Here is a 27506-nt window from a genome sequence, read left to right on the forward strand (position 1 = left end):
CATTCTGCCATGCATCTCAATGGATCACCATAGGCTACTCCTCCTGAGTTCATCCTGAGTTGATGAGAGGATAAAATGGAGAAGAGGAATATGTCTGTCTGTAATGCTTTGTGCACTTCTTTGCAAAGAATCCAGTAGTCCAGTCCACGGACTTCACGCCTAGAAATTTCTCCCAGAGTAGAGAAAGACCTCTGTATGATCCAGTGAAGCTGCCTGTCATGGTTGATAGTAGTGGGCACAACAGAACATCACATAAAGACATTTCCTTACTTCAGGAGAAATTAAAAGAACCTTGGAAAGTTCCCTGTTGAAACAGAAAAGCAGAAACCAGCGCAAGCGGGATCATCCTGTAGAAGGGCCATTGAGCTTTTCATACTCCTTGGCACAGCGGGAGTCTCTTCTAAAGCAGAGAAAATTATTAGCTCTTAACACATACCGTGAGTGATTGGTTGTGCATTTCATTCTTGTTGCTGCATGATGACAATGTTGTTGCTGAAGCACATGCTAAAGTGATTTGCATAGAAATTGTCTGCTTTGAAGCAGAGGCACCTGTGCTCTGTCTGTGTGGTGTGTGCCTTCTGAGCCTGACGCTCAGCTTCTGGCCTGGTTGCACAAGAAAGATTAAAGAAGAGATCCAAGAAGGAAAGTAGCACAATCAATCACAGGCAATATTAGTGTCATCAGCAGGCCTGTTACTGGTGAGGCAGTATTATTTTTGGAATCATGCATCTCAGGTACAGGTGCGCTGTGTCCTAGCTCAAAGACTGACAAAAAATCTGTCTTAGGCCACCTGCCTTTAGAAAGTCTGAAATGATCAATATCAACAGGGAAGCTGGGCCACATTATAAATGTTATTTGGAAATAGCATCAATTAATGTTTATGATGGGAGGAAAGGTAGCATGGTATAGCCCAATCTCATTCATACTTCTGAAGTTAGGCAGGGTCAGTACTGGATGGGCAACCACCAAGGAAGGCTCTGCAGAGGAAAGCACTGGCAAACCACCTCTGCTTCTCACTTGCCTTGAAAGTCCCTTGATGGGGTCACCATAAGCTGGGCTTTTTTTCAGGGGGAACGCGGTGGAATGGAGTTCCGGAACCTCTTGAAAATGGTCACATGGTTGGTGGCCCCGCCCCTGCATCTCCAGAGGGGAGTTGAGATTGCCCTCCGCGCCACTGAGCGGCGTGGAGGGCAATCTCAACTCCCCTGTCTGGAGATCAGGGGGCGGGGCCACCAGCCATGTGACCATTTTCTCCGAGGGCAACCCACTGAGTTCCACCACCTCTTTTCCCAGAAAAAAAGCCCTGACCATAAGTCAGTTGTGACTTGCGGGCACATACACACACGTTTGTGATGTGGGAACCAAGTTCTCAGATCTGTTATATGTGCAACAGGGGAAGGCAGTGATTTTTCTGCTTATTCCTCTCAAACAGCATGAAGAAACCATCATTATTTCTCTATTTTGTACCAAAGAGGAATGCATGTAACACAGCTAATCAAGAGGCCCCCTCTGTGTGCTCCAGCTACCAGCTGATCTCCAGAGACATACGTGTACGGGAGCCAACAGAGGCTGATCTATTTGAAAGATAAACCAAATGCTTTTTGCTTTGGATGCACATGTAACATCTTAACATTCTAGGCTTGTAAAAAACATTCCAGTGAACTCAATGGGAATACCTTGGTGATCAGATTCTAAGTGCCCTCCTTTATGTAATATTTCTCACAATAGTAGTAGGTAAACAATACTTTTCACCTCCATGCCAGCAGGAGGGTTGACACATAAATCTATGCGGGCTGTGAGCAAATGCTGTTTTGGGGAAGCTGGATTCCTTTTAAGGTAATCTTTAAATAGGACAGGAATACAGAAAAGAACTGAATCTCTTTGAAAATGGGGAGTGTAGTATTCTTAAGTGAATATCTTCTGCCTACCAGGCCCTATCATTTTATCTAGTAATTTATTTTAGCATACTTTAGAATGAGATTCATGCTTATTTCATAGAGACACTGGTAAACCTGTGTCTGAGCTATACCTCTTCAGACTGCAAGATGCAGCCTTCCCATGATTGAATGCTCCTCCATATAAGCAATTCCCTCCACAGAGAAAACTAGACGTCAGGAAACAATCAAAACAGACAGACAACATCGCTAAATAATTCCTCGTGGCACAGCAGTGCTAGAATTTCTTGAAGTGTATGAGAAGAACAGCAAATGTACACTTCTGTCCCACTTGATCAATGATCAAGAGTTTCTCCTTCACGTGGCATTGCATTATTTGGTAAGGAATTTCATGGGGATTTTTTACTATAGATCTCCTTTCCTCCTATTTATTTCTGAATGTACCTCCGTGTTAGGGTTGCCAGCCTAACTGGAATTACAACTGATCTCCTGGTGACAGAGATCAGTTCCCCTGAAGAAAATGGCAATTTTGGAGGGTGGACACTATGGCATTATACCCTGCTGAAGTCCCCTCCCCTCCCCAAACCCTGCCATCTCCAAGCTCCACCCCTAAATCTCCAGGAATTTCCCAGCCCAAAGCTGGTAAACCTACTCCATGTGGTGAAGTCAATAACGGATTATCACCAAGAAGAGGCCTACTGAGAAGAAATCATCCCCATGATAAACAGGGAAACATCACTCTGCAGTGACTGTTCCCCATTCAGAAGTTATGGAAATCAATATAGGCCTGGTTCAGGTGCTTCCTGGCTTCCACTTAATAGCCCCAGGAACATGTCAGGCAAGCATTCAACACAGCTGGGACCCTTCCAACATGCAGTTTCACTTAACAATCCCCCCCCCCGCAAAAAAACTGTTATTAGGTCTGAAAGAGAACGAATGAAAGAAGTTGTCCACCTTGAGTCTCTGTGAGAAAGGTGGACTGTAAATAAAGTAAAATATATAAAGTGCCCTTGCAGAGCCTACAGTGGGGGTGGGGTGGGGGGCGTCAATTTCATTCAGCAAAGCCATGAGCAGGGAGAAGAGTTAAATTCCCTCTCCACCACAACACGGCCCTGATCTGATTTGTGGGTTCTATTTCAGTTTTAAAACTATCTGGTTTGACACTGCAGGGGAAGGGCTGCTGCCTAAGAAATTCAGTTCCATATTCTGTCCTACCACTGGCAATGGGAGGATGATAGACATAAGAGGGAGGAAGACATGAAAAGAAGAACATAAGGAAAGCCCTTATGGATAAGACCAGTGGCCTATCTAGTCCAGCATTCTGTCTCACTCAGAGACCAACCACTCAGTGACCAACTTACTCAGTGACCAACCACTTACCAACAAAAGGGCACAGAGGCAGAGGTCTTCCCTTGATGTTGCCTCCTGGTTTAATGCCTCTGAATGTGGAGGTTCTCTTTAGTCACCATGACTCGTAGCTACTTGTAGACCTACCCCGTCACCCATCATTATCTGATCTCCTATTAAAATTATATATACCAGTGGCCATCACTCCATCCTCTGACAGCAAATTTCACATTTTAATCACTCATTGTGTAAAGCAGTATTTCCTTTTGTCCATCTCAAATATATTGCCCATCAACTACATTGGATGCTCTTGAGTTCTAGTGTTTTGGGAGGAGAAAGAGTTCTGTCTGTCTACTCTCTCTACCCCATGTATAATTTTATAAACCTCTTTCATGTCCTCCCTTTAGTTGTCTCTTTTCTAAACTGAAAAGTCCCTGACTCTTCAGGCATTCCTCATAGAAAAAGCATTCCAACCTCTTAATCATTCTGATTAACCTCCTCTGTACTTTTCCCAGCTCAGACCAGAGGCAGCTCGGATGAAATAAGAAGGACAAGGGAAGAGCCTCAAGCAAAAGTAGATGTGTACATATTGACATTCACACTCACACACTCCACCTAGGATTGTCAACAACCTGGAGATAAAAATGTCCTGTCCCTTTACTAGAAGCTTAATGTGAGGAAATGGGTGGCTGAAGCTTTTCATGACATAGCGTTAAATAACATCGCATTAATACTCTAGTAAAGGGACAGGATATTTTTTCCCCTTCAGGCTGCTGGCAACCCTACCCCCACCACTGCTTAGCTAACCGAACAGAAGAGTTTGAAGAGATGACTGGATTTCTCTCTCTGCTCTTTTCTCCCTCACCCATTTGCTGCTTGTGGAGCTTCACTGCCAGAGCACAATGGAGTACAAAGTAAACCTATTCCCTTCTTCTGTGTAGCCTGTAAGTAAAAATTCTCATTAATTTCCCCAAAAGTGAATCTCTCTGACATTTGCAACGATTTTTGAGCAAAAACTTTCTAAAAATTCCATCCCTTTCACAGATTTTATGGATAGGGAGGAAGGGAAGGATGGACACCATTATGCTTTACTCCCTGGTAAATGCTCCCCAGGACTTATTCATACAAAGGCATGATAAAGTTCTTCATACTGTTTCCCTTAGCATTGGCAACTGTCTTTCTTTCTTTCTTTCTTTCTTTCTTTCTTTCTTTCTTTCTTTCTTTCTTTCTTTCTTTCTTTCTTTCTTTCTTTCTTTCTTTCTTTCTTTCTTTCTTTCTTTCTTTCTTTCTGGAATAATGTTGCAGACTGTACAGAACCTTTCATTAACCTGTCTTCTATTATGCATAAGCCTCTTGCTTAAGAGTCTACAACTAATTCATAAACCATTGCAGCATATGAGTAATTTAAAATTATCATTGGCAATGTAAATCTTCTTGCATTACAACTCTGAATTTTTATCTGCCCGGCAATCCAGTTTTTAGCAAGCTTTATGTTTTTGCTATTTTTATGAATGCAAATAAAATAAAAATCTTAGGCTTTCACAAATACTGGGTTCTAACATAGGAGGGGCCATGACTCAGTAGTAGTGCAATCCTCAGCATCTCTGGTTAAAGGGGTCAGGTAATAGTTGATACGAAAGATCTCTGCCTGAAACATTGAAGAGCTACAGCCAATCTGATTATCCAGCCTTCCTGTTTCAACAGCAAGCTGGCATAGTGGCCAAGAATGTCTGGCTTACCAACTCTCTGCTTTCTTATGCTCAAATGATCTGGTCATGCTGATTCATGTTTTTGTAACCCATTGGTTGGATTGTTGTAACATGGTCTGTGTTGGGCTGCCACTGAAGACATCCTGTGAACTGTAAATAGTTCAGAATGCTGCAGCCCAATTACTGTCAGAAACTAACTGATGGGAATATAGCTTCACATTTTGAAACAGTTATACTGGCTGCTAATTTATATCAGAGTTAAATTTAATGTACCTGGTATGATTTTTAAAGCCTTTCACAGCCTAGGGTGCACATATCTAAAAGACCATGTCCTCCCATATATTCCTGTGTGCCACTACAGTCTTTGAGCTGCCACCTTCTGCCTGTTCCCCTTAGACCAGCCAAACTGGTGTCATCCACAGCCCAGGCCCTTTTCATCACGGCTCCCATTCTGTGAAATGGGCTCCCTAAAAAGGTTCAGGGAGCCTCCTCTTTGGATACCTTCAGGAGGTGCCACAAGGCTTGTTTGTTTGACAGTGCTTTTGGAGGGGTATAAGCAGCAGTAGAGGTGGGCACGGACTGGAAAACGGACCTAAATTTGACATGGACTGGCCCTGTTTGTGGTTTGTGAAAATGCAGTTTGTGGGATCACATTTTTCATGAACTTTGATCCATTTGGACTGGTCCATTGGTCCATGGTCCGTGAATCCAGATATCCTGGTGCCAATCTATCAATTCCCTAGGCAACAGAGGGGACATCCGCAGACATTCTGCAGACCTTGGAACACACCAATCCTAGCCCTCAAAACCTTGATAGGCAGTTCTGGCTGTCAACCAGAGAGCTCCCATTCTTCTCTGGAGCAAGGAGCAAGAATTACTTCCCTAGGCAATGGCTGGAAAGGTGTCTGTGTGGTGAGTGAGGGGACTCTTCTCCCACCCTTTTCTGTTTGATTTTGCTGCATTGCAACTTTTTGGTGCTGCAAGCCAATGCAAGTCAATTGGCATTTGCGACTCCTAGTATCTAATTGAAGTTTCCTGGGAGCAGCCGCTTTGGGTGTCTGTAACTTGGACCTCTGAAATGCAATCTTGGAGGGGGGCTGGAGGAGAGCCTGCTGAAGCCTTGCTGCAAGTTTGGCATCTCTGAGTGCAAAAGGGGCAGTCCTAGGGTCCCCCGAGTGATGGGCCACAGACTGACAAACCAGTCCATGAACAGGGGCGGGTCCATGAAAAGTTTGTAGTCCGTGGTCTGTGAAACATGACAAACCGTGATCTGATGGTCCATAGAGTTTTTCTGATCTGTGCCCACCTCTAAACAACAGGCATTGGGGTGTGTGTGTGGGAGGGGAGAGATATTTGATGGTTTCTTTTTGTTTGTTTTAAACTGTTGTTTTTATTATTACCTGTAAGATTCTTTGATCCAGCTGAAAAGGCAGGTAGGGTACACATATTTGAATGAAAATAAGGAATTAGGATGAACCAAACTGATACAACTCATTGTGCAAGCTTTCAAGCACTCACCAGAACTCATCAGGCTGGATGTTACAAAATAAAAAATGGGGGAAGAGGGGAGCTGGAGAGAAACAATTTTTTCAGGCCATGCAGTTAAGCCCTTGTCTAGCTGGCATTCTCTATAAAATGAAAAGAAGGCATACAGCTTCACATTCCCTAGGAAGAAGAAGCAAGTCATGGAGCAACGATGCCCAGTCTGAAACAAATACCAGTGAAGTCTGAACTGTCAACATATATCAAAAGTGTTGTTGGTGTCCGGGGTCTGAGGTGCAGCCCCTGGACTTGCTGGGGGGAGGGGACGGGAGACAGCTGGGAAACAGTCGCCCTGCTGCCCCAGCAGGCATCCAGGGCCAGAACCTACCTACACAGGAAGGAGGGAAAGAAGCACCCAAGCCTCAGAGGGTTAGAAGGGGCAGGTGGAGGCCAGCTAGTCCCACCCTCCAGTGGGAGTCTAGGAGGCCAGGCAGGAAAAGTGGGGTCAACTCAGAGGGGGCCAGAAAAGAGGGAGAGGGCAAAGGCAGCAGGGACAGACAGCCACCAGCCAACCAAACAGAAACCTTACCAGCCAGGGAAGAGAAGCAGCCACAGCAGCTCAGAGCCACGCCCCAGCCTGCAGCCCAGCTAGAAGGCAATAGCCTGGTCCAGGGGATGCCAGGAACAAAACAGCTCCAGGTGGAGCTGCCTGAGGCCCTCTATAGGAGAAGTTTGGCAGCCAGCCAACAAGACACAGGTGGGCCATCCCAGTGCTTTCAGCCAAACCAGCATAGGTGCAGCTGTCTGGGACAGCCAGGGCCATGGTTAGAGGGCAGGAGAAGGGCGTAGTTGATAGGTGTAGCCAGGGCCGGCGTGCCCATTGAGGCCAGGTAGGCGGTGGCCTCAGGCACGGGGTGCCGGAGGGAGCGCCGGAGGAGGCGCAGGGGGCAGGAACATGCACCACAGAGCTGCAGCCTCCTATCCCTCCCGCCCCGTGCCGCTGCCGCCACCAGCACAACCCCCCGGCCAGGTGCAGCTGCCATGGGCAGGCATCTGTGGCGGTGCAGGCAACCGAGCGGGAGAGCTCGGAGGTTGCCCGCCGCAGCAATCGGGCTGGCGGCAGCGCACGCACTCCCATGATGACGTCAAGCATGACATCATCACGCAGGCTGGTGCGTGCACGCTTGCGCGCGCGCGGGGGGGGGGTGCGCCCAGCCGGCCGGCTGCGAGAGCAGCAAACCCTTGTGCCGCCCCTGGGTGGAGCATGGAAAGGCTGAAAGGATAAAAGGGAAGTCCACCCACAAGGCAGGGTCAGTTGTGTAGGAGAAGCGGAGTAGGAGTTGTTGGAGGTTGGATGGAGAAAATGAGTGAGCAAGGAAAGAAGGTGGCGAAGGAGGAGGAAGGTGGACACAGGAGCAGGGCTCGGTTGAGTGGGCTTGCTGGTGGCTTGAGAGGGTGCATGGGTGAGGTATACCTCCCCTCCTTCCCCAAGGCGGGACCCTGCAGCATCCCTAGCAGCATCCAGGTGCCAAAGCCAGGTACCCTGGTGCCCAACGCAGCAGCACCCGGGAGAAAACCTGACAGCTGGCAAGTTATCTCTATTTTGAGAATGGGACAAGCTCCTCTGCATGGCACAGCACTCTGGGTCAAACAACAGATCTTTTGGCCATTTCCACCATAAAGTGCAGACTGAATGGGTCTGTGCCAAATCTCATCACAATTACTGAAGATAATAACAGCAGCTCCAGAGAGAACTTTAGTCATGTACAGTTCTTAGCTATTGGACCATCAATCAAGGCCTCTTACTGATCAATGAGAGCACTTAACCACAAAAGAATCCTACCATATTAGTACGTTGTCATAACAAGACCTAAACTCACATTACCGTTTCCCACTAAAAGGTTCACAGTCCAAAATGATCTAATTTGGACTCATTTGAAATGCCTGCCAAAATGAGGTAATCAAGACTGCATCCAAACAAGCCCACTCTTTTTTCCTCTTTCCATGGTCTTCTTACCATGACCAAGGGCATCCCTTCTCATCTTCTTCAGCTAGTCAGGTACCCATTATCTCACCTTGCCCACCCTCCTCATTTCCAAAATTGGAATGGAAATACTCTTTTGTTTTGATTTCAAGCCTCTTTTTCAGTAAATTGAGTTAGATTCTGGCACCAAAGTGTCTAAAGCACATATGGTTGTGCAGCTGTGTATCCTATCTGGCACACATCATGTCCTTCTTCACTGTTTTACTCAGATTTGCTGCCTGGATGCCAGAACCCCTGCCTAAAGAATCAGACCTTTAACATACCTGCACAAATAGGTAGCTATAGTATCTACTGTACTCTCTTATAGTACTTGTTTGGTCTCTCTCTTTCACTTCTACTTGTTTATATTGCACAGTATGTGTGTGCTTGTAACTGCTGGCTGTTAATGCGGGCACTCTAGTGTTGCATATTGTTGCTGATTGCATAAATTTGCTAATTTCTCCAGCTATGTCATTCCTGTCAATATTAACTTTGTGCTAGGGGTGTGAATCCCCCCTCCAAATTCTCTGATGTGATGTTGGTTCCCTTGCTTCACTTTGGTTCGGGGGGGGGTCCATTTCTCTGCTTCATTTTGCTTCTGTTGAGCTTTCTCTGAGATTTCTCTCAGCTTGCATTTGGGAGTCTGCCTTGGCCACGGCAGCCTTGCCACAGTGAGTTCTTAAATGGGTGGCAGCTTTGACTTTCCCCCCATATGAAACAATGGAGTGGCTGGGGGCACCTTGTTCAGGGGCCCATAGAATCGGCCCCGGGATCTAATCTTTCTGATACATGGAGGGTCTTTAGAGGACAGTAAAAAGTAGGTACCCTGAAACTTTTGTGGAATTTGCTTGAAAAATGACCCCCACATTCTCTCAGATGGCCCCCCAGATATTTTTCCTCATAGGGAATAGAGCATGGGGGCACCTCCTTTGGGGGCCTATAAGATTAGCTCCAGGATCCAATATTCAGTAAAGTTGGGGGGATCTTTAAAGAACAGTCAGGAGTAGGTTCCCTACAAATTTTGTGAAGTTTGGTTGAAAAATACCTCCCCAGCCCACCTGATAGCCCCCAGAGTGATTTTCCCATAGAAAAAAATGGCCAAATTTTACCAAATTTGAATCAGCCTAAATTTGGTATTTTAATCCAAATTCTGAACTGAACTGAGCCACCCCTATTTGTTGCCCTTTTCATTCTATCTGGATTATCAGTTTTCACTCCAAGTAGGTAGAGGAGTTTCAACACTCTTTCAGCAGATCCTTTATAAATGTTTGTGTGGGTCACTGCCAAGATGGGGGTGTTCTTTAAGGCAGAAGCTCCTTTAGCATAGCAGCGAGAGTAGTGGAAGGAAAGCTTCTACTTTACGCTTAAGTCAAGTCCCAAACTGGGAGACAGGCCACATTCATATCAATGCATGCCTACTGTATACATGTCTCCCTGACCACACCCAGTAAGAGTGTCCTTTTCAGAATTTCACACCTGCTGATGAATATCAACACAGCTCAGTTTGGGACTTTCATAGTAATATATGTGCCCTTATTAATTATTACGTGTTTTTTTAGCGCCTGAGTTCTCATCAGCTTTTCCTCATTAGAGTCCTCTGAATTTGAATATTTGTATTATTGCTCATATGTTTGACCTTGAATTGCAAGTGAGCTGGAGAGGGAGGGGGAAAATGAAGACACTGTTTTGTGTATTCTGAGTACACTGTTCCTGAAAGGGAATGCCTTAAGAAAACATGATATGCATGCCAAACAAAGGCTTCATGATTAGGGGTGTGCAAGCCAAAAATTTTCGGCTATAGCCGAAAGTAGAAAGCCGAAAGAAAATTCTCTATCGTTAAAGCTGAAAGCCGAAACAAGAATCTCTTTCGGGATTCGGGATTCGGGATTCTTTCGGCATTATTTCGGCATTCTTTCGGCTTTTTTCTATGGGAAAATGCCTCCGTCTTCCAGGACGCCTGGAGGAGGCATTTTCCCACCGAATAAGCCCAAAATTGGTGGGGACCTTCCTCTAACCCTTCTCTAACAACCACCCAAGTTTCAGACAGATTGGACTTTGGGGGGCCATGTTATGGCCCCCCAAAGCAGGTCCCCCCATCCTCCCATAAAGGAGCATCTTCTTCATTATTTCCTATGGGGAAAAAATGAAGAAGCAGGCTTCCTTTGCCAGGGGTGGCATTTTGCATGCAAAATGCCCCCTTACCCTCAGGGGCCCTTCTCCCACCCCTCCTCCCACCCCCCACCAAGGCTCAGCCTGCTCCCACTTGGGGGGGCCATTTCATGGCCTCCCCAAGTAGGTGCTCTAATCTCTACCACTGACAGCTGGGGGAGGCTTGTGTTGCCAGGGGTGGCATTTTGCATGCAAAATGCCCCCCAACCCTCTGGGGCCCTTCTCCCACCCCTCCTCCCACCCCCCACCAAGGCTCAGCCTGCTCCCACTTGGGGGGGCCATTTCATGGCCTCCCCAAGTAGGTGCTCTAATCTCTACCACTGACAGCTGGGGGAGGCTTGTGTTGCCAGGGGTGGCATTTTGCATGCAAAATGCCCCCCAGCCCTCTGGGGCCCTTCTCCCACCCTTCCTCCCACCCCACACCAAGGCTCAGACTGCTCCCACTTGGGGGGGCCATTTCATGGCCTCCCCAAGTAGGTCCTCTCAGCCCCTAAAGTCCACCCCTTACAGCCCCACACAAACCCAATTCCCCCCCAGCTGCCGCACACAGACCCAAATCCCCACATTAGCCCCTCACAGACCCAAATCCACCCCCACCTGCCCCACACCCATAACCCCAGGAACAGGCTGGCAAAGGCCAGCCCTCTCCCTTTGTTCCCTATGCTGGGAACTTCTAAACTCTCTTTCCCTGGGCAATTCTGCACAGCCCAGGGGTGCCACAATGGTGGGCACACTTCTGAGTGCCAGCTGGTCCCTGTGAAAGAACACCTGAACCACAGACACCCTCCCTCAAATTCCCCCACCACCTACAGAGATAGCTGGCCAGCCAGCCCCATTGTTCCCTATGATGGGAACCAACTGCACAACAAAGAATAAAACAAGAACAACACAAAATAAAGTTTTTAAAAAATTATTTTCTCCCTTCCAAAGTACAAGTAGGCAAAGCATTATGACACATTACACCAGCAGTCCCCCACACAGAAAAATAACACAACTCACTTAACATCAGAGAATCACAAAGCACGATTCCTGTCAAAAACACTTTATTTCTTGAACAGCTTTAGGTTACACAGCAGGGGGGAACACCAAAGGGCTTGGCAGCAGTATCTTACACAAAAATAACACAACTCACTTAACATCAGAGAATCACAAAAACACAATTCCTGGCAAAAACACTTTATTTCTTGAACAGCTTTAGGCTACACAGCAGGGGGGGAACACCAAAGGGCATGGAAGCAGTATCTTACACAAAAATAACACAACTCACTTCACATCAGAGAATCACACAAACACAATTGCTGTCAAAAACGGTGAAGTGGGTTGTATTATTTTTTGTAGTACATTGCTATCATGCCCTTTTGTGCCCTCCTACTGTGTAACCTAAAGCTGTTCAAGAAATAAAGTGTTTTTGCCAGGAATTGTGTTTTTGTGATTCTCTGATGTTAAATGAGTTGTGTTATTTTTGTGTAAGATACTGCTTCCATGCCCTTTGGTGTTCCCCCCCTGCTGTGTAGCCTAAAGCTGTTCAAGAAATAAAGTGTTTTTGCCAGGAATTGTGTTTTTGTGATTCTCTGATGTTAAGTGAGTTGTGTTATTTTTGTGTAAGATACTGCTGCCATGCCCTTTGGTGTTCCCCCCCTGCTGTGTAGCCTAAAGCTGTTCAAGAAATAAAGTGTTTTTGACAGGAATCGTGCTTTGTGATTCTCTGATGTTAAGTGAGTTGTGTTATTTTTCTGTGTGGGGGACTGCTGGTGTTATGTGTCATAATGCTTTGCCTACTTGTACTTTGGAAGGGAGAAAATAATTTTTAAAAAACTTTATTTTGTGTTGTTCTTGTTTTATTCTTTGTTGTGCAGTTGGTTCCCATCATAGGGAACAATGGGGCTGGCTGGCCAGCCATCTCTGTAGGTGGTGGGGGAATTTGAGGGAGGGTGTCTGTGGTTCAGGTGCTCTTTCACAGGGACCAGCTGGCACTCAGAAGTGTGCCCACCATTGTGGCACCCCTGGGCTGTGCAGAATTGCCCAGGGAAAGAGAGTTTAGAAGTTCCCAGCATAGGGAACAAAGGGAGAGGGCTGGCCTTTGCCAGCCTGTTCCTGGGGTTATGGGTGTGGGGCAGGTGGGGGTGGATTTGGGTCTGTGAGGGGCTAATGTGGGGATTTGGGTCTGTGTGTGGCAGCTGGGGGGAATTGGGTTTGTGTGGAGCTGTAAGGGGTGGAATTTAGGGGCTGAGAGGACCTACTTGGGGAGGCCATGAAATGGCCCCCCCAAGTGGGAGCAGGCTGAGCCTTGGTGGGGGGTGGGAGGAGGGGTGGGAGAAGGGCCCCAGAGGGTTGGGGGGCATTTTGCATGCAAAATGCCACCCCTGGCAACACAAGCCTCCCCCAGCTGTCAGTGGTAGAGATTAGAGCACCTACTTGGGGAGGCCATGAAATGGCCCCCCCAAGTGGGAGCAGGCTGAGCCTTGGTGGGGGGTGGGAGGAGGGGTGGGAGAAGGGCCCCTGAGGGTAAGGGGGCATTTTGCATGCAAAATGCCACCCCTGGCAAAGGAAGCCTGCTTCTTCATTTTTTCCCCATAGGAAATAATGAAGAAGATGCTCCTTTATGGGAGGATGGGGGGACCTGCTTTGGGGGGCCATAACATGGCCCCCCAAAGTCCAATCTGTCTGAAACTTGGGTGGTTGTTAGAGAAGGGTTAGAGGAAGGTCCCCACCAATTTTGGGCTTATTCGGTGGGAAGATGCCTCCCCCAGACGTCCGGGAAGACGGAGGCATTTTCCCATTGAAAAGCCGAATGAAAGACGAAAGAATCCCGAAACGTTTCGGCTTTTTTCTTTCGGCTACCCGAAACGTTTCGGGATTCCCTGAAACGTTTCGGCATTCCCTGAAAGAAGCCGAAACACTTTTGTTTCGGCATTCTTTCGGCATTCTGAATGCCGAAACGCACATCCCTATTCATGATTTATTTATGAGGTAAGTGGCATACAAATTTGCTGAAGGGGAGAGAAGGGGGTGGGAAATCTTTTGACATACCTTGTCGGTGTACACAAAGAAGAGAATCACGACGGTGAGCTCCAGCACGAATATAATTAACAGCATGATAAAAAACTGTCAAGAAAAGAGGGGGTGGGTGGGAAAGAAACAAAAGCCCAGAAACATCAAAACCTGTTTAATTTTCCTCATATTGCACAACAGAAGCATCCATGCAAAAAAAGACTGGTCTCAGTCAGACATAATTTTCACTTAAATAACCGCTGTGTGTCTTGGCTACTCCACTTCAAATTACAGGTAGGGGGGGCCCACATGATTGAATGTAGCTCCATACGCCTGCCCTGCTCTTCAATTCTTGCACATGTTAGGAAAAAGTCCATGCTAGAATCCTTCTTTGTAAAATGCTAGTTTTCTGTATGCAGGAAACTGCTTTGTTCAGAGACACATTTAATCATGTGAACTCCATCTGCAATCTGAATTGGTATAGTTCAAGCATAAGTTTACTAGAGATGGGCACGAGCTGAAATACGAACCAAAATTAAGCACAAACCAGGCTGGTTCGTGGTTCGCAAACCAGCAGTTCGTCAGATCCCATTTCTTATGAACCGCCACGAACTGTAGGCTGGTTTGTTTGGTTCATTTTTTGGTTTGTCACTGCAGACAGTCTGGTGCCAATCAATCAGTTTCCTAGGCAACAGGGGATGGACTTCCTGCAGACCTTTTGCTGACTTGGAAGTGAACTTTTGCTGGCCTGGAAGTGACCTTCTGCTGACCCAGAAGTGATGATTTCTGACCTGGATGTGATGTTTTCATGAACCAAATGAGCTGGTTCGCGAACCAGGGGCAGGTTGAGCATGTTGAGGAACTCCACAGGGTAGTGGACCACATCATCCATTTGCACCACTGAGTCCACAGATCTGTACTCCATTTCTGCCCCTTCGAGGGCAGAATGACTTCCAGTCATTGAATGTGTCTTGAGGTAAAAATACATCTCCCTGTCTGCCCCTCTAGGCTTGCCAATCTCCCTGTGGGGCCTGGCTTTCCTGTGTGACTGGCAGGCTGATGGATCAGCTGTGGAACTCTGTGTTCTGAGGTAAAAATCAGGTAAAAGAAACTGCAGACAGTTGAAGAAAGACAGTACAAGATTCCTGAAAAGGGATTTTATATAAAAGTCAGTATGGCAACTGAGTTTTTAAATGTTTGTGGGAAGATGGTGCATGACCTTTCTAGCGGCCATTTCAATGCGAACCTCTCACATGAACCTGCCGAAGTGCCCACCACACCTCCCCTCCCTCAATCCAACTCCACCTCACACCACTTTCAGCCATCACCTCTTACTGCCCCAAGAAGCCTCCTGACAGACGTTGTGCAAGATATACTGATGCTAAAAGAAGGAAGCAACTTAAGAGATGCGGCAAAGAAATATGCACATCGTACTCCTGTGGTGCACTGAGCAGCAGTGGCCAAGTACCAGCAAGTCCTGAGTCCAAGGGAAAGGTGACCATCCCTGCAGGCCTGGGCACAGTAGTGACGACCCTAACAGACCTAACAGCAATGATATACCCTGATATTGTTACTATCATGGAGAAGTCCATGGATGGGCTGTGCAAGCATGCCATTCTAATCCCCAAGAATGACAAGGCTGCCATAATTAATGAAACACAACTTAACTCCCTCGAAGGGGCAGAAATGGAGTGCAGATCTGTGGACTCAGTGGTGCAAATGGATGATGTGGTCCACTACCCTGTGGAGTTCCTCAACATGCTCAACCCTCCTGGCTTCCCAGCCCCCAAGCTTCTCCTCAAAGTGGGGGCTCCAAAGTGGGGGGAAACCACCAATGAGGTCTACAAAGATATCCTTCAGTAGAAAAAAAAAGGTTGTATGTTATTTTTCACTTTATTTCTTGCACTACAATCTTTTCCTTTTAAAAATCTTTTCAATAAATGTTACATTTCAAAATTCACTTCATCAGTTTTAGGCATCAACATGCTTCGCTTTATTCAAATACTTTTGTGAAGCTCGGGTATTATGCTATTATATTACAAAACCAACTGAACCCACCCCCCAACCAAAAAAATGTTACATACCCATAAATATTATAACTGGATTTAAAGTAGTTAAATACCGTAGCGAAGCACGGGCATCAAGCTAGTAACTAATATGCTTCTAATATTGATGGCTGTATGTGATGACAATATTTTTGAGGGTACGAAACATACATACATGTATCTTTCCTCCAACCTTTTCCTTTTAAACTGAAAGCACCTGCAGGAGCTGAGAGTTTCACTGAGGACCAGAGGGAGGCTGCTTGATCCTTCCCCACCTGGCAATTTCCTTACACATAGTCATCCCCAGGCACCTCCCCCCACCATGTCTTCTCTCATGTGGGGAAAAAAAGCTAGGTGGCAAATCTTGCTAGGACAATTGCCTCAAAAGAAAGGCTGAGCAGTCCCCCTCCCCTGCCATTTTCTCACTTCAGCCTCCCTGGGCTGCTTTCAGTTTTTAAAAGGTAAAAGGATAAGAAACACACAGCTATATGTCACATCTGGTTTGGTCCTGAAAGACTCAAGAAGCTAGGAAGTGAATAAAAAGTACCATGCACTTATTTTGTTGCCAAACTCATGACTTCCAAGTGCATTTCATGAGTTGACACCTGGGAATCAGACATGCCAGGGCTTGCAAACTTCATCTGACTGAAACACTCAGCAGCAGAGAAAAGACAAATTGTGCTTCTCAGAAGTTGTTTCCTGAAAATCAGTGACACACATGCGCACCAAAGACTTTGGTTCACTGGCTGTCACAACATCTGTCTACTGCATTTTTGCTCTGCCCTGCCTTCAAAGAACTCATAGCAGTATACATGGTTTTCCCATCATCCATTTTATCTTTACAACAATTCTGAGAGGTAGGTTGTGCTGAGAGACAGAGAGACTGACTATACCATGGTCACCATGCAAGCTGCATGGCATAGTGGAAGTTAGAGCCTAGGTCTCCCATATCCTAGTCAACACCTTAACCACAACACCACATTGGCAAAACATGCCCACTGCCTGTGGTCCTGCATCCTATGATATGCTTGCAAATTATAACCATACTATATTCATTACATGCATTAAAAATGTACGTTTTAATTGTGGTTCTTTGGTTCTTCACAATACAAAGCCCTCAGTGGATGTTCTGATCAAATTTCTTATTCCTCTTAAAAATGAACACTTCAGCAGTGAGCTTGCTACCAGAATTTCCGAGCAAATGGAATCAAGCCACTTGAAGGTTACTATGCTTACTATTTTAACAAAAACTGAGGGAAAACTGTTTATGTGTGTGTGTTACCTTAACAGGGTAAGTCAAACAAATATTATGATCTGCTTCACTTAAGATTCCTTCACTAATAGGAATATTTATTTAGAAAAACAAAAAAAAATTCATACATAATAAGGATTCCACCTGCACAGCCCATTACAACATTAGCCCTTTGCAGACATTATGGTGGCATTTCAGTTACATGTTGCAGAACTGACCAGTCTCACATTTTGGGAGCACACAGGTCCCTGAAGTGCAGCCAATATGTGTGATCCTGTAACATGTGAGTTGGACAATGCATGGATTTTCTATTCAGGCACAGCTTCCTTACACATGAACCAGAACCAGGCATAGCTTCCTAACACATGAACCAGAACCAGAACCCAGGATTTGGGGCTGGTGTGAATGGAAGCTATACCCACATGGAAAATCCATGCGCTGTCTAATTCATATACCACAGGACTGCACATAACAGGTGCATTGGGGGTAACTTGGAACCGGCAGGCACCCACAACATATGAATGGAATATCACCATAATGTCTGCAGACGGCATATTCTCAGGCAGTTAGAAGGCGGTAAACATGTACCATGGATGAAATCTGGAGCTAAGCCAAAAGGGGTTTCAAACATTTTCTGCATTATCAAACAGTATCCCATTTTTGGGGAGGGAAGAGATTGCTGTGAATGGACTTGAATTTATTCAGCTATTTAGTCAGTACTGTCTTCATTTTACATTGGCTTTGTTTTAGTGATACGGTCATATAGATTGGCTGTGTAGCATTCTATCATCTCATTCTCTATGTGATTACCAATTGGCTAGAACAGACAATTTGACTTTCATTGTGAAGCATGGTCCTCATTCTTGTTTGGTGCTGCTTGCTTTCTGTGACATCATCACATGGCCAAATATGATTGGTGGTGTTCACCATGTGGCTCCTAATTGGCAGAGGTTATCAATAGAGCACAAAGATGACCCAGAATTTATAGGAAAAACAGCATAAAAGCAGCAGATTGAGAAAATGGCAGTGAATGTTTACAAAAAAACACCTGTTTTTGGAAAAAGTTTCCTTCCTGTAGCACTACTTTGGGTCTTAAATATCAAAATCGGTACACATCTGGCACAAATCTAATCAAATCATATGTTAAGGAACATAACAGAGGGACATGCTACAGATCTAACCCCAGCTTGAAAAACTATCCATAGATAAATTCTTATTTAATCTTAAAGCATCATAAATTTACTTCCACATAAACTGAACTAAGTTGCATCAGCGTGAAAAAAAATCATTTTGTAGGGCTTTAATTTTTTTGCTTTTAGGAAATGCAACCAGTCCTCCTCAATGCTATCATTCTATTTTCAATGACAGCAAAATAATTAACACAACAAGAGACAAGCACACCACAGGAAGGAGGTGATTAGTGGTGGGGTGTTCAACCATGTAGTCATTTCATGGGATGTAAATGTGGCAGAAAATCTGGTTTCATTGGACTACCCATGACCATTTTCTCACATTCAGTACAATACTATTACTCTCTTACTACATGCCTCAGGCCAAAATTAGACAATACGTGTTTTTAGCATACCAAAGCAAAACTGCCAAGGGAGGGTGTGTGTGTTGCTTGCTTGTTTGCTGGACTGCAGGCGCAGTATTCAATGAAATACATGCAGTCCCACAATGGAGCAAAAAGTGCCAAAGAGGCCATTCTGGCTTGGGAAAGCAGTGCAAGGGAAAGGCAGAGGCCCTTTCTGGGTACCAGCAGGAAGGAAAGCACCCCTCCCCCAAATTTATGGTGGCAGATGGGGGACCACTCGCCATACTGCCAGGAAGAAAAAAGTTGGCTTACTTTTGAAATCTGACTGGAGGGACCCTCAATGCCAGAGAAGCATCACAAACCTCATTGGTTAGATGCCATGTGGCGGGAAATGTTGGGGCCCAGCCTCCATTTCAGAATAGTTCAAACAGAACCCCTCCTAGGTAAGGAGGAAAGGGTTAAAAGATCCTGCTCACTTTCTGCAAGCTGCACAAGCTGAGGGGCCAAGAACTGACAAGAAAGCTGAGTGAAGTCTGCAACAGTCATCTTTGTTTTTATAAATTCCAGTGGTCTTCTGCCCATTTCTCAGGGACAAATGCCAAGGTAAAATCAATGACCAGAGAAATTCAGTTAGTGCTTGGTTTTGGTCCTTTTCTTAGACTCTGTAACACCTGCAGCCTTGTTCTGCTATGTATTCCCATTGCTTTTGTGTTCTTAGAGACGGGAGTGTTTTCCATTTAACTACTTTTAAAGATCTCACAGTGTACTTAAACTGCTCATGCAGGTAGGAAAGGAGGGGTGAAATTACTCCATACATACACACTCACGCAACCCCACTCTAAGTGACCCAGGCCATTGTGAGGAAAGCGCGTGTGAGCGGGGTGGTCTGGATTATGGCAGCAAATTTACCAGAGTAAAAGGGAAAGGGCTGGTGCTTCCCTGCAAACCCCTCACATGCACTTTGATCCCCCACTTCTCAGAAGCTTGTAGCCTATGATGGCAAACAAGAAGGAGAGGTAGATTAGGATAATACCAACTTCTAATCTACAGGGAAAGTGAATCTGCCACCACCAGACTTGGGGAATCAAGATATCAGAAATGGAGCGACAGGTCTTTAATGTTTCACAGTTTTCGCTCTCCTTAGCTGATCAAGAGGTGCATGTGCTACCAACTGAGTAGGATTTTCTTTCCTGCATTCAGCAGCAGGGGAGATTTCAGGTAGAGATGACATGATCAGATTCTTAATTTAGCAATTTACTTTGAAGATTCTGAAGTAATCTAATATTTGGATTTTGCTGACTCCTGCTGTTCTTGTGCACACATCCCACCCCGGTTCTGCTGGGACTGCTCTCTTGCCCCCTTTCCTTTAGCAGAAATAAACTTTTGCTGTCTCTAGTTTCTTTCCTTGTCCTTTAGGGAGCTTCTTTTGCTAAGCAAACCAATTTTACTTCCATAGAAATAATACTTGATGATGAACTTCAATTCAGCATTAGACAATCAAAAAATTAAAATAGTATCACCTGTGTATTTGCCTGAGACTGTAATAGAAGTGTATGTTTAAACATGATCTATTCTATGTGGCTTTATTAAAACAGTGAAAAATATTGTATTAGATTGGATTTCTAAAAATTCAGCTATCTGCAATTAATTGTGACAGGTCTATGTGGAGACCTTCCAAAGATTTCTCCCTGTAATATTTTGTGAAGTTGAAGGTAGCATGGTCACTTTACCTCGTCATGGATACCAGAAAGATTTGGAGAGCACACACACATATATTTATTTATTTTGAAAAATCTGTACGCAACCTCTCCAGAGCTGCTTGAGGCAACTCACAATAATACAAAATCAAGCAGGCAATTTTTAAATAAAAAACCTATCAATAAGAACAAATTATTCTAATAAAAACATCAATAAAACAATCCATCAATAAAAATGGCAATAAAACAGGCAATAAAAGCAAGCCAGTGCCAGATTAAACTGACCTGCAAATTTTAGCAACACCAGCACAAAAAAGTACATAAAATGAAGCAGTCTAAAAAGGTTATTGATAGTTCTTAGAAGCAGATAATAAAAACAACTTTAAAAGAGAGGCTGGATTTGAGTCCAGTGACACCCTTTGGGAACACTGACTCTTGAAAGCTAACACTCTGAAAATCTTATTGGTCTCTAAGGTGCCACTGGACTCAAATCCTGCTGTTCTGCTGTAGACCAACACAGCTACCCTTTAAAAAAATGAATACTTTAGTTAAAAGCCTGGGTAAAAAGAAATGTTTTGGCCTGGAATTTAAAGTAGGTGCTGGGCAAGCCTGAAGGGGAGGGCATTCCAAAGGTGGAGTGCTACCATTGAAAAAAGCTCTGTTACTGGTCACCCCCCTCCCCATTTCTGTAGGCAAGGGCACAGAGACTACAACTTTAGAAAAAGGATACCAATTCACAGGTCAGAATTGGTGGGGGAGCACATTAAGCTTTATTATTAACTAGAAACAAAGCCCGTTGTGGGAAAAAAATACAACGGGCTCTAGAAAGGGGAGAGTGGGTAGGCAGGCATTTCTTCCTCCTCCGTCACTGATCCCAGCCGGTGAAGGAGTGGGGTGGGCATTGCCACTTGCTCCACACCTGATCTCAGCAACACGAATGGGTGGTGGGCTTTGCTACCTGCTCCATGACTGATACAGGCCAGGTAAAGGGGGAAGGCATTGCCACCTGCTCCACTCCTGATCCCAGCTGGGTGAAAGGAAAATGGGCATTGCCTTCTGCTCTGTGCCTGATTACGGTTAGGTGAAGGGGGGCAGGCACTGCTGCCTGCTCCGCTCCTTTAAAAAAACAACAACAATTTTTATTGGTGAGTATCATCAAACATACACTACATTTTAATCCTATCTCATTTAACCTAGTCTAATCCCCCTTTCCCCCCTCCTTCTTGACTTCCAGCAGCTTTCCAACCCTCTACCCCCTATATTACTTAACCAATTTTATCTTAAACATTTCTTAACCATCCCTATACAAAATTACTTATCCTAAGCCTTATATTTAATCTATATATACTATATTACTAATTCTGATAATATTTTCAATTACTAACAACATATTCTTCTTCAAACCATATAATTAACTAAAAACCTAACTTAATCACCATTTCTTCTATTCCATTCTATATTACCTTATATAAACTACATATATGCTGTATTACTTATCCTAACCTCCCTATCTTATTCTTTAAAAAATCAGTTCTAAATTTCACCCTTCTTATACTATACTATAATCCAAGCTTAGATTAAAATAAATACACAATTCTTAATGGTAAAGTCACTTCTCTCTTCTATTTAAAATGTCTTATTTTAAAAATTCTCAAACTGCCACAGTTCTCCTTTCACATCCCATTTTTTTTCCAAAAATTGTTTCAATTTCGCCCAGTCTGCCAAATATTGTCCTGGATCCAGGTCTTTAAGTTTTCTTGTCATTTTATCCATCTCTGCCATGTACAGCAATTTGTAAATCCAGTCCTCTACAGTAGGTACTTCTTGCACTTTCCATTTCTGCACATACAATAATCTTGCTGCAGCTGTCATATAAAATAACAATGTTCTGTTTTGCACTGGAACATTCTCCATTCCCAAGTTTAGTAGCAGCAGTTCTGGGTTCTTATTTATTTGGGTTTGTAACACCTCATTAATTACTTCTATTATATCTCCCCAGTACTGCTTCGCTACTTCACAAGTCCACCACATATGATATAATGATCCTTCGTGCTTTTTACGTTTCCAGCACTTATCTGACATATTAGCATTCCCCAGCGAAATTTTCTTCGGTGTTAGATACCATCTGTATATCATCTTGTATACATTTTCTTTAATATTCGTGCACGTTGTAATCTTAATTGTATTCTTCCATAAGTGCTCCCATGCCTCCATTGCTATTTCTTTATGAAAATTTATTGCCCACTTCACCATCTGTACTTTCACTGTTTCATCCTCAGTGTACCATTTTAGAAGTATCTTATAGATCTTTGAAATTTGTTTCTTGCCTTCTTGTAACATTACTTCTTCCAATTCTGAATTTTCCATTCTTATTCCTCCCCTTGAACAGTCCAATTTGTATAAATCCCTAATCTGTCTATATTGAAACCAACTATAACAAGGAGACAATTCTTCTTCTGACTTTATTCTTAATATTGAATATTGTATTTGTGTTATCTCCTTGTAAGTTAAATGTTGCTGTTCATTGTCAACAGTTCTCGGGTCTATTACTTCATACGGAACCACCCAGGAGGGAATTCGATCTTCCAGGTACATCTTATATTTCTTCCAGATTGTGAAGAGGCTTCTTCTAATATAGTGATGCAGAAACAGAGAGTCCGCTTTTATTTTATCATACCATAGGTATGCGTGCCATCCAAATATTTTCTTATGGCCTTCCAATGCCAGAAGTTTGCGATTTTTCAGCGTTATCCAATCCTTTATCCATGTCAAACAAATTGCTTCGTAGTACAGTCTTAGATTGGGCAGTTGCAAGCCACCTCTTTCTTTCGCATCCTGTAATACTTTCATTTTAACACGTGGTTTCTTGCCTGCCCACACAAAATTCGAAATTTTTCTTTGCCATTTTTCAAATTGTTTAGAGTCCCGAATGATCGGAGTTGTTTGTAGCAGAAACATCACACGAGGTAAAACGTTCATTTTTACTGCCGCAATTCTACCCAACCATGATAAATTCAACTTGTTCCATTTTGTCAAATCTCTCTCAATTTGTATCCACAGCTTTTCATAGTTATTCTTAAATAAATCTATATTTTTTGCAGTTAATTCAATTCCCAAATATTTTACTTTGTTTGTTACCTCACAATCCGTTAATTCCATCAGTTCTTGTTGCTTCTGTTTAGTCATATTTTTACATAGTATCTTCGACTTCTTTTTGTTTACAAAGAAACCAGCCAGGTCTCCAAATTCCTTTATCTTCTTTATTACCTTTGGCATATTGTCGACTGGATCCTCTACAATCAACATTATGTCATCCGCAAATGCTCTGACCTTGTAGGTAAACTCTTTTATCTTTATACCTCGAATTGTGTCGTCCTCTCGTATCTGGATCATCAATATCTCCAAAATCAGTATAAACAGCAATGGAGACAGTGGGCAGCCTTGCCTTGTACCTTTACTTATTTTCAATTTTTTTGTCAAATCGTCATTCACTACAATCGCTGCACTTTGGTCTTTATAAATTCCTTTAACTGCTTGTATGAACTTTTCTCCCATCTGCAGCTTTTCCATAGTGGCGAACATAAAATCCCAGTTCAGATTGTCAAATGCTTTTTCTGCGTCTACGAAAAAGAAACCAACCTCTCTATCGCAATGCTTATCATAGTATTCAATAGCATTTATTACTGTTCTCAAATTGTCCTTAATTTGTCTATTAGGTAGGAATCCCGCTTGTTCTTCTGCAATGAATTCTGACATCCATCCTTTAATTCTTTCCACCAGTACCTTTGCAAATATTTTATAGTCATTGTTCAACAGTGAAATTGGTCTATAATTTTTAACATTAGTCAAATCTTGTCCTTCTTTTGGGATTAATGATATATTAGCCTCCTTCCAAGAGTCAGGAATCCCTTGGTCTTGCATAGCACCATTCATTACCTCTTTCAGGAGGGGTGCCGGTTCTTGGCCCATTGTTTTGTAAAATTTTGCCGTTAGTCCGTCTGGACCTGGCACCTTCCCCAATTTTGTTGACTGAATAGCTTCTTTTATTTCTTCTACTGTCACTTCCTTATTCAATTTCTCCTTCCATCCTTCTGAAATTATCGGAAGTTTCATCTTGTCTAAATATTCCGCTATTGAATCTTTGTTCACCTCTTTTTTTTGATATAATTTTGCATAAAATTTAAAAAAGGCTCTACTAATGGCGACTTGATCTCTTAGTAACTTATCATCTTCTCGTATCATATTAATAATTTTCTTCTCCTTTCTCTTTTTTAGTTGCCATGCCAAATATTTCCCAGGTTTATTTTCACCTTCAAACAACCTCTGATTCATCCTCTTTAGGTTCCACTCCACTTCTTTATTGTTCATTGCCGATAACTGTTCTTGCAGTATTTTAATATCCTGGTATATTTTCTTTTTGCCTGGTCTCTTTTTAAGTTGAATCTCTTTGACTTTAATTTTTTCCATAATTTCTCATCTTTTTTCTTCCTTTTTTCTCCTATCTCTTGCATTCAAGTCCATTAGTATCCCTCTGATCACGGCCTTATATGTGTCCCAAACCTTATTTGTCGATACTTCTTTATTCAAATTGCATTGCAAAAAGAACTTGGTCTCCCTTCGCAGCAACGCAATATTCTCTTCCATTTGTAACAGGTCCTCATTTATTCTCCATCTTCTTCTTTTACTATTCTTACCAAATTTCCACATGATTGGATTGTGATCTGAGCCTACCTTTGGCATTATTTCCACCTCTTTAGTCCAAAGCGACAGTTCTTTGGAGGCCCAGATCATATCAATTCTTGATAGTGTAAAATGTCTTGCAGAGTAATATGTATATTGTCTATTCTTGGGATACTGTTTCCTCCATACATCCTCTAAACTTTCCTGTTTCATAATTGCAAAGAATTTGGTAATAATCCTGGTTTTTTTTGTGTAGTCTTGGATTTCTTATCTTCCTCCAAATTTGTAACTCCGTTAAAATCGCCTGCCAATATTATTTGGTCATAACTGCCTGCTCCGCTCCTGATCCCAGCTGGGTCAAGGTGGGTGGGCATTGCCACCTTTTCCTTGCTGGGTGAAGGGAGGAGTGAGAACTACCTTCTGCTCCTCGCCTGATCCCAACAGGTGAAGGCAGGTGATGGGCTTTGCTATGTGCTCTGCTCCTGATCCCAACTGAGTGAAAGGAGTGCGGGCATTGCCACCTATTTTGCTCCTAATACCAGCTGGGTTAAGGCAGAGAGTGGGCATAGCCACCTTCTCTCCTCCCGATCCCAGCTGGGTGAAGGGGGGGTGGGCATTGCCACCTGCTCCACTCCTAATACCAAAGCAAACTAGAGAGCTGCTCCAGGGGAACAAAACTGGCACAAAGTACAAAAAACCCTTTGGAGTATACAATGACCAAAATAATTACAAATTTATGTATTTAAAGTGCTGAAGTGCTCAATGAAATAAATTCAAACATGCAAAATATCTCACTACACATACACCAACATTTCAAGGGTGGTAAGAATAATCAGTTGCTTCATACAATGTATATAGCAAAGTGCTTTGAATCAGTTCATAACAGTCCATAACAGAGCAAGGTTTTGCCACAATAATGTAGATATCAATGGTAGATGCCTCCTCATGAGTAATTCACGCCACCTATGGGTTTCGCCGGCATGTAAGGAGTCCAGTCCTGTTTCACACAAAAAGGCTTCTTCACAGGCAAAACGTAACAAGCGTAACAAGCAGTATCATTCCACCATTACAATTACTTCCAGATGATCTAGCTGGGTTAAGGTGGGGGGTGGGTACTGCCACCTGCTCTGCTCCTAATAACAACTCGGTTAAGGCAGAGAGTGGGCATTGCCACCTGCTCCACTCTTGATCCCAGCTGGTTGAAGGGGGTGAGTATTGCCACCTGCTCTGCGCTTAATATCAGCTGGGTTAATGTAGGGGGCGGGCATTGCCACCTGCTACGCTTCTAATACCAGCTGGGTTAAGGCAGGGGTGGGCATTACCACCTGCTCTGCTCCTAATACCATCTGGGTTAAGGCAGGGGGCAGGCATTGCCTCCTGCTCCACTCCTAATACCACCTGCCTGAAGGGGGCGGGCATTGCCACCTGCTCCAGTACTAATACCAGCTGGGTTAAGGTGGTGGTGGACATTACCACCTGTTCCTCTCCCGATACCAGCTGGCTGAAAAGGGGGTGGGCATTGCACCCTGCTCCACTCCTAATATTAGCTGGGTTAATGTGAGGGTGGGCATTTCCACCTTCTCCGCACCTAATACCAGCCGGGTTAAGGTGCGGGGAGGTGCCACCTGTTCTGCTCCTGTTCCCTGCCTGGACTTCCCACCATGGCATGTTTTCTGGCATGATATGGTGTTACCTGGGCTTTCCTCTGCAGCAGTGCCCTCTGGTGGTGCACCAGGGTATAAAGTGAGTCGTCTGAAACACGCTTACTCAATTATATAGTAAGATTAGCTAAGATCTGTATGATAGGTCAAAAATTATTAATAGTTCTGATTTTCCAAGCCAATCCTCCTAACCACATTTACAATGATACGAAGTTTCAGACTTAGGCTGAAATGCTTAAAAAGTATATATACATCTGGGGGAGATTTGTGCATGAAGCCAAGTCAAAATTTATATGGAACTACTGGCATCATTCAACAGGCAAGCCAATTTTAAATAGGAAAGTTGTTCACCCAGTCTGTTGTGCAAGTGGTTTGCAAGAGAAACTCCTCCAACCATACATGCAGTTTTGTCCTGTGAAGGGATAGTCTAAGTACTAGATAGCTTTATACCCTGTCCAACATGCAGCATATCTAAAAGTAGGGTTGTCAGCTCCAGGTTGGGAAATTCCTGGAGATTTGGGGAGTGGAGCATGGAGAAGGCAGGGGATGGGGAGGGAAGGGACCTCAGCTGGGTATAATGCCATACAGCCCACCTTCCAAAGCAGCCATTTTTTCCAGGGCAACTGAGCTCTATTCGCCTGGAGAACAGTTATAATTCTGGGAGATCTCCTGCTACCACCTGAAGGCTGGCAACCCTTTCTAAAAGATACATGCATCCCATTCCCATATTATAGCACTAGCACCTTGCAGTTGAAGAGAAGCACCACAAACAGAAAGAAAGAAAGTATACAAGTTCCTTTAAACACAGTTTACCATTTCTGGAGAATTTCCCTAAATTAATAAGACCAAACTTTCTCCAAGGACAGGGAAAACTAGACGAATCTCTAGCAAGTTGTAACAAATCCAAATCCTTTAGTAGGCACTTTGTTAACACTTATCCCCCCTCCCCCCACAGCCTTTGTCAGTTCTCAGGGGTGAAATTTCTGTTGTGAACTGTACAGGCTTTTGTGTGTGTGGTGCA

General features: G+C 44.0%; 1 protein-coding gene across 1 annotated transcript in view; it reads right to left on the reverse strand.

The window, feature by feature from the left end:
• Positions 1 to 27506, reverse strand: part of TSPAN4 (tetraspanin 4) — a 393772-nt gene that overhangs the window by 87232 nt on the left and 279034 nt on the right. Inside the window, exon 3 of the mRNA XM_054972773.1 lies at positions 13656 to 13730. Within this exon, the coding sequence (XP_054828748.1) occupies positions 13656 to 13730 (75 nt within the window). The remainder of the gene's footprint in view (positions 1 to 13655; positions 13731 to 27506) is intronic.

This window comes from Eublepharis macularius, chromosome 2 (assembly GCF_028583425.1).
Source record: "Eublepharis macularius isolate TG4126 chromosome 2, MPM_Emac_v1.0, whole genome shotgun sequence".
Lineage (NCBI taxonomy): Eukaryota > Metazoa > Chordata > Lepidosauria > Squamata > Eublepharidae > Eublepharis > Eublepharis macularius.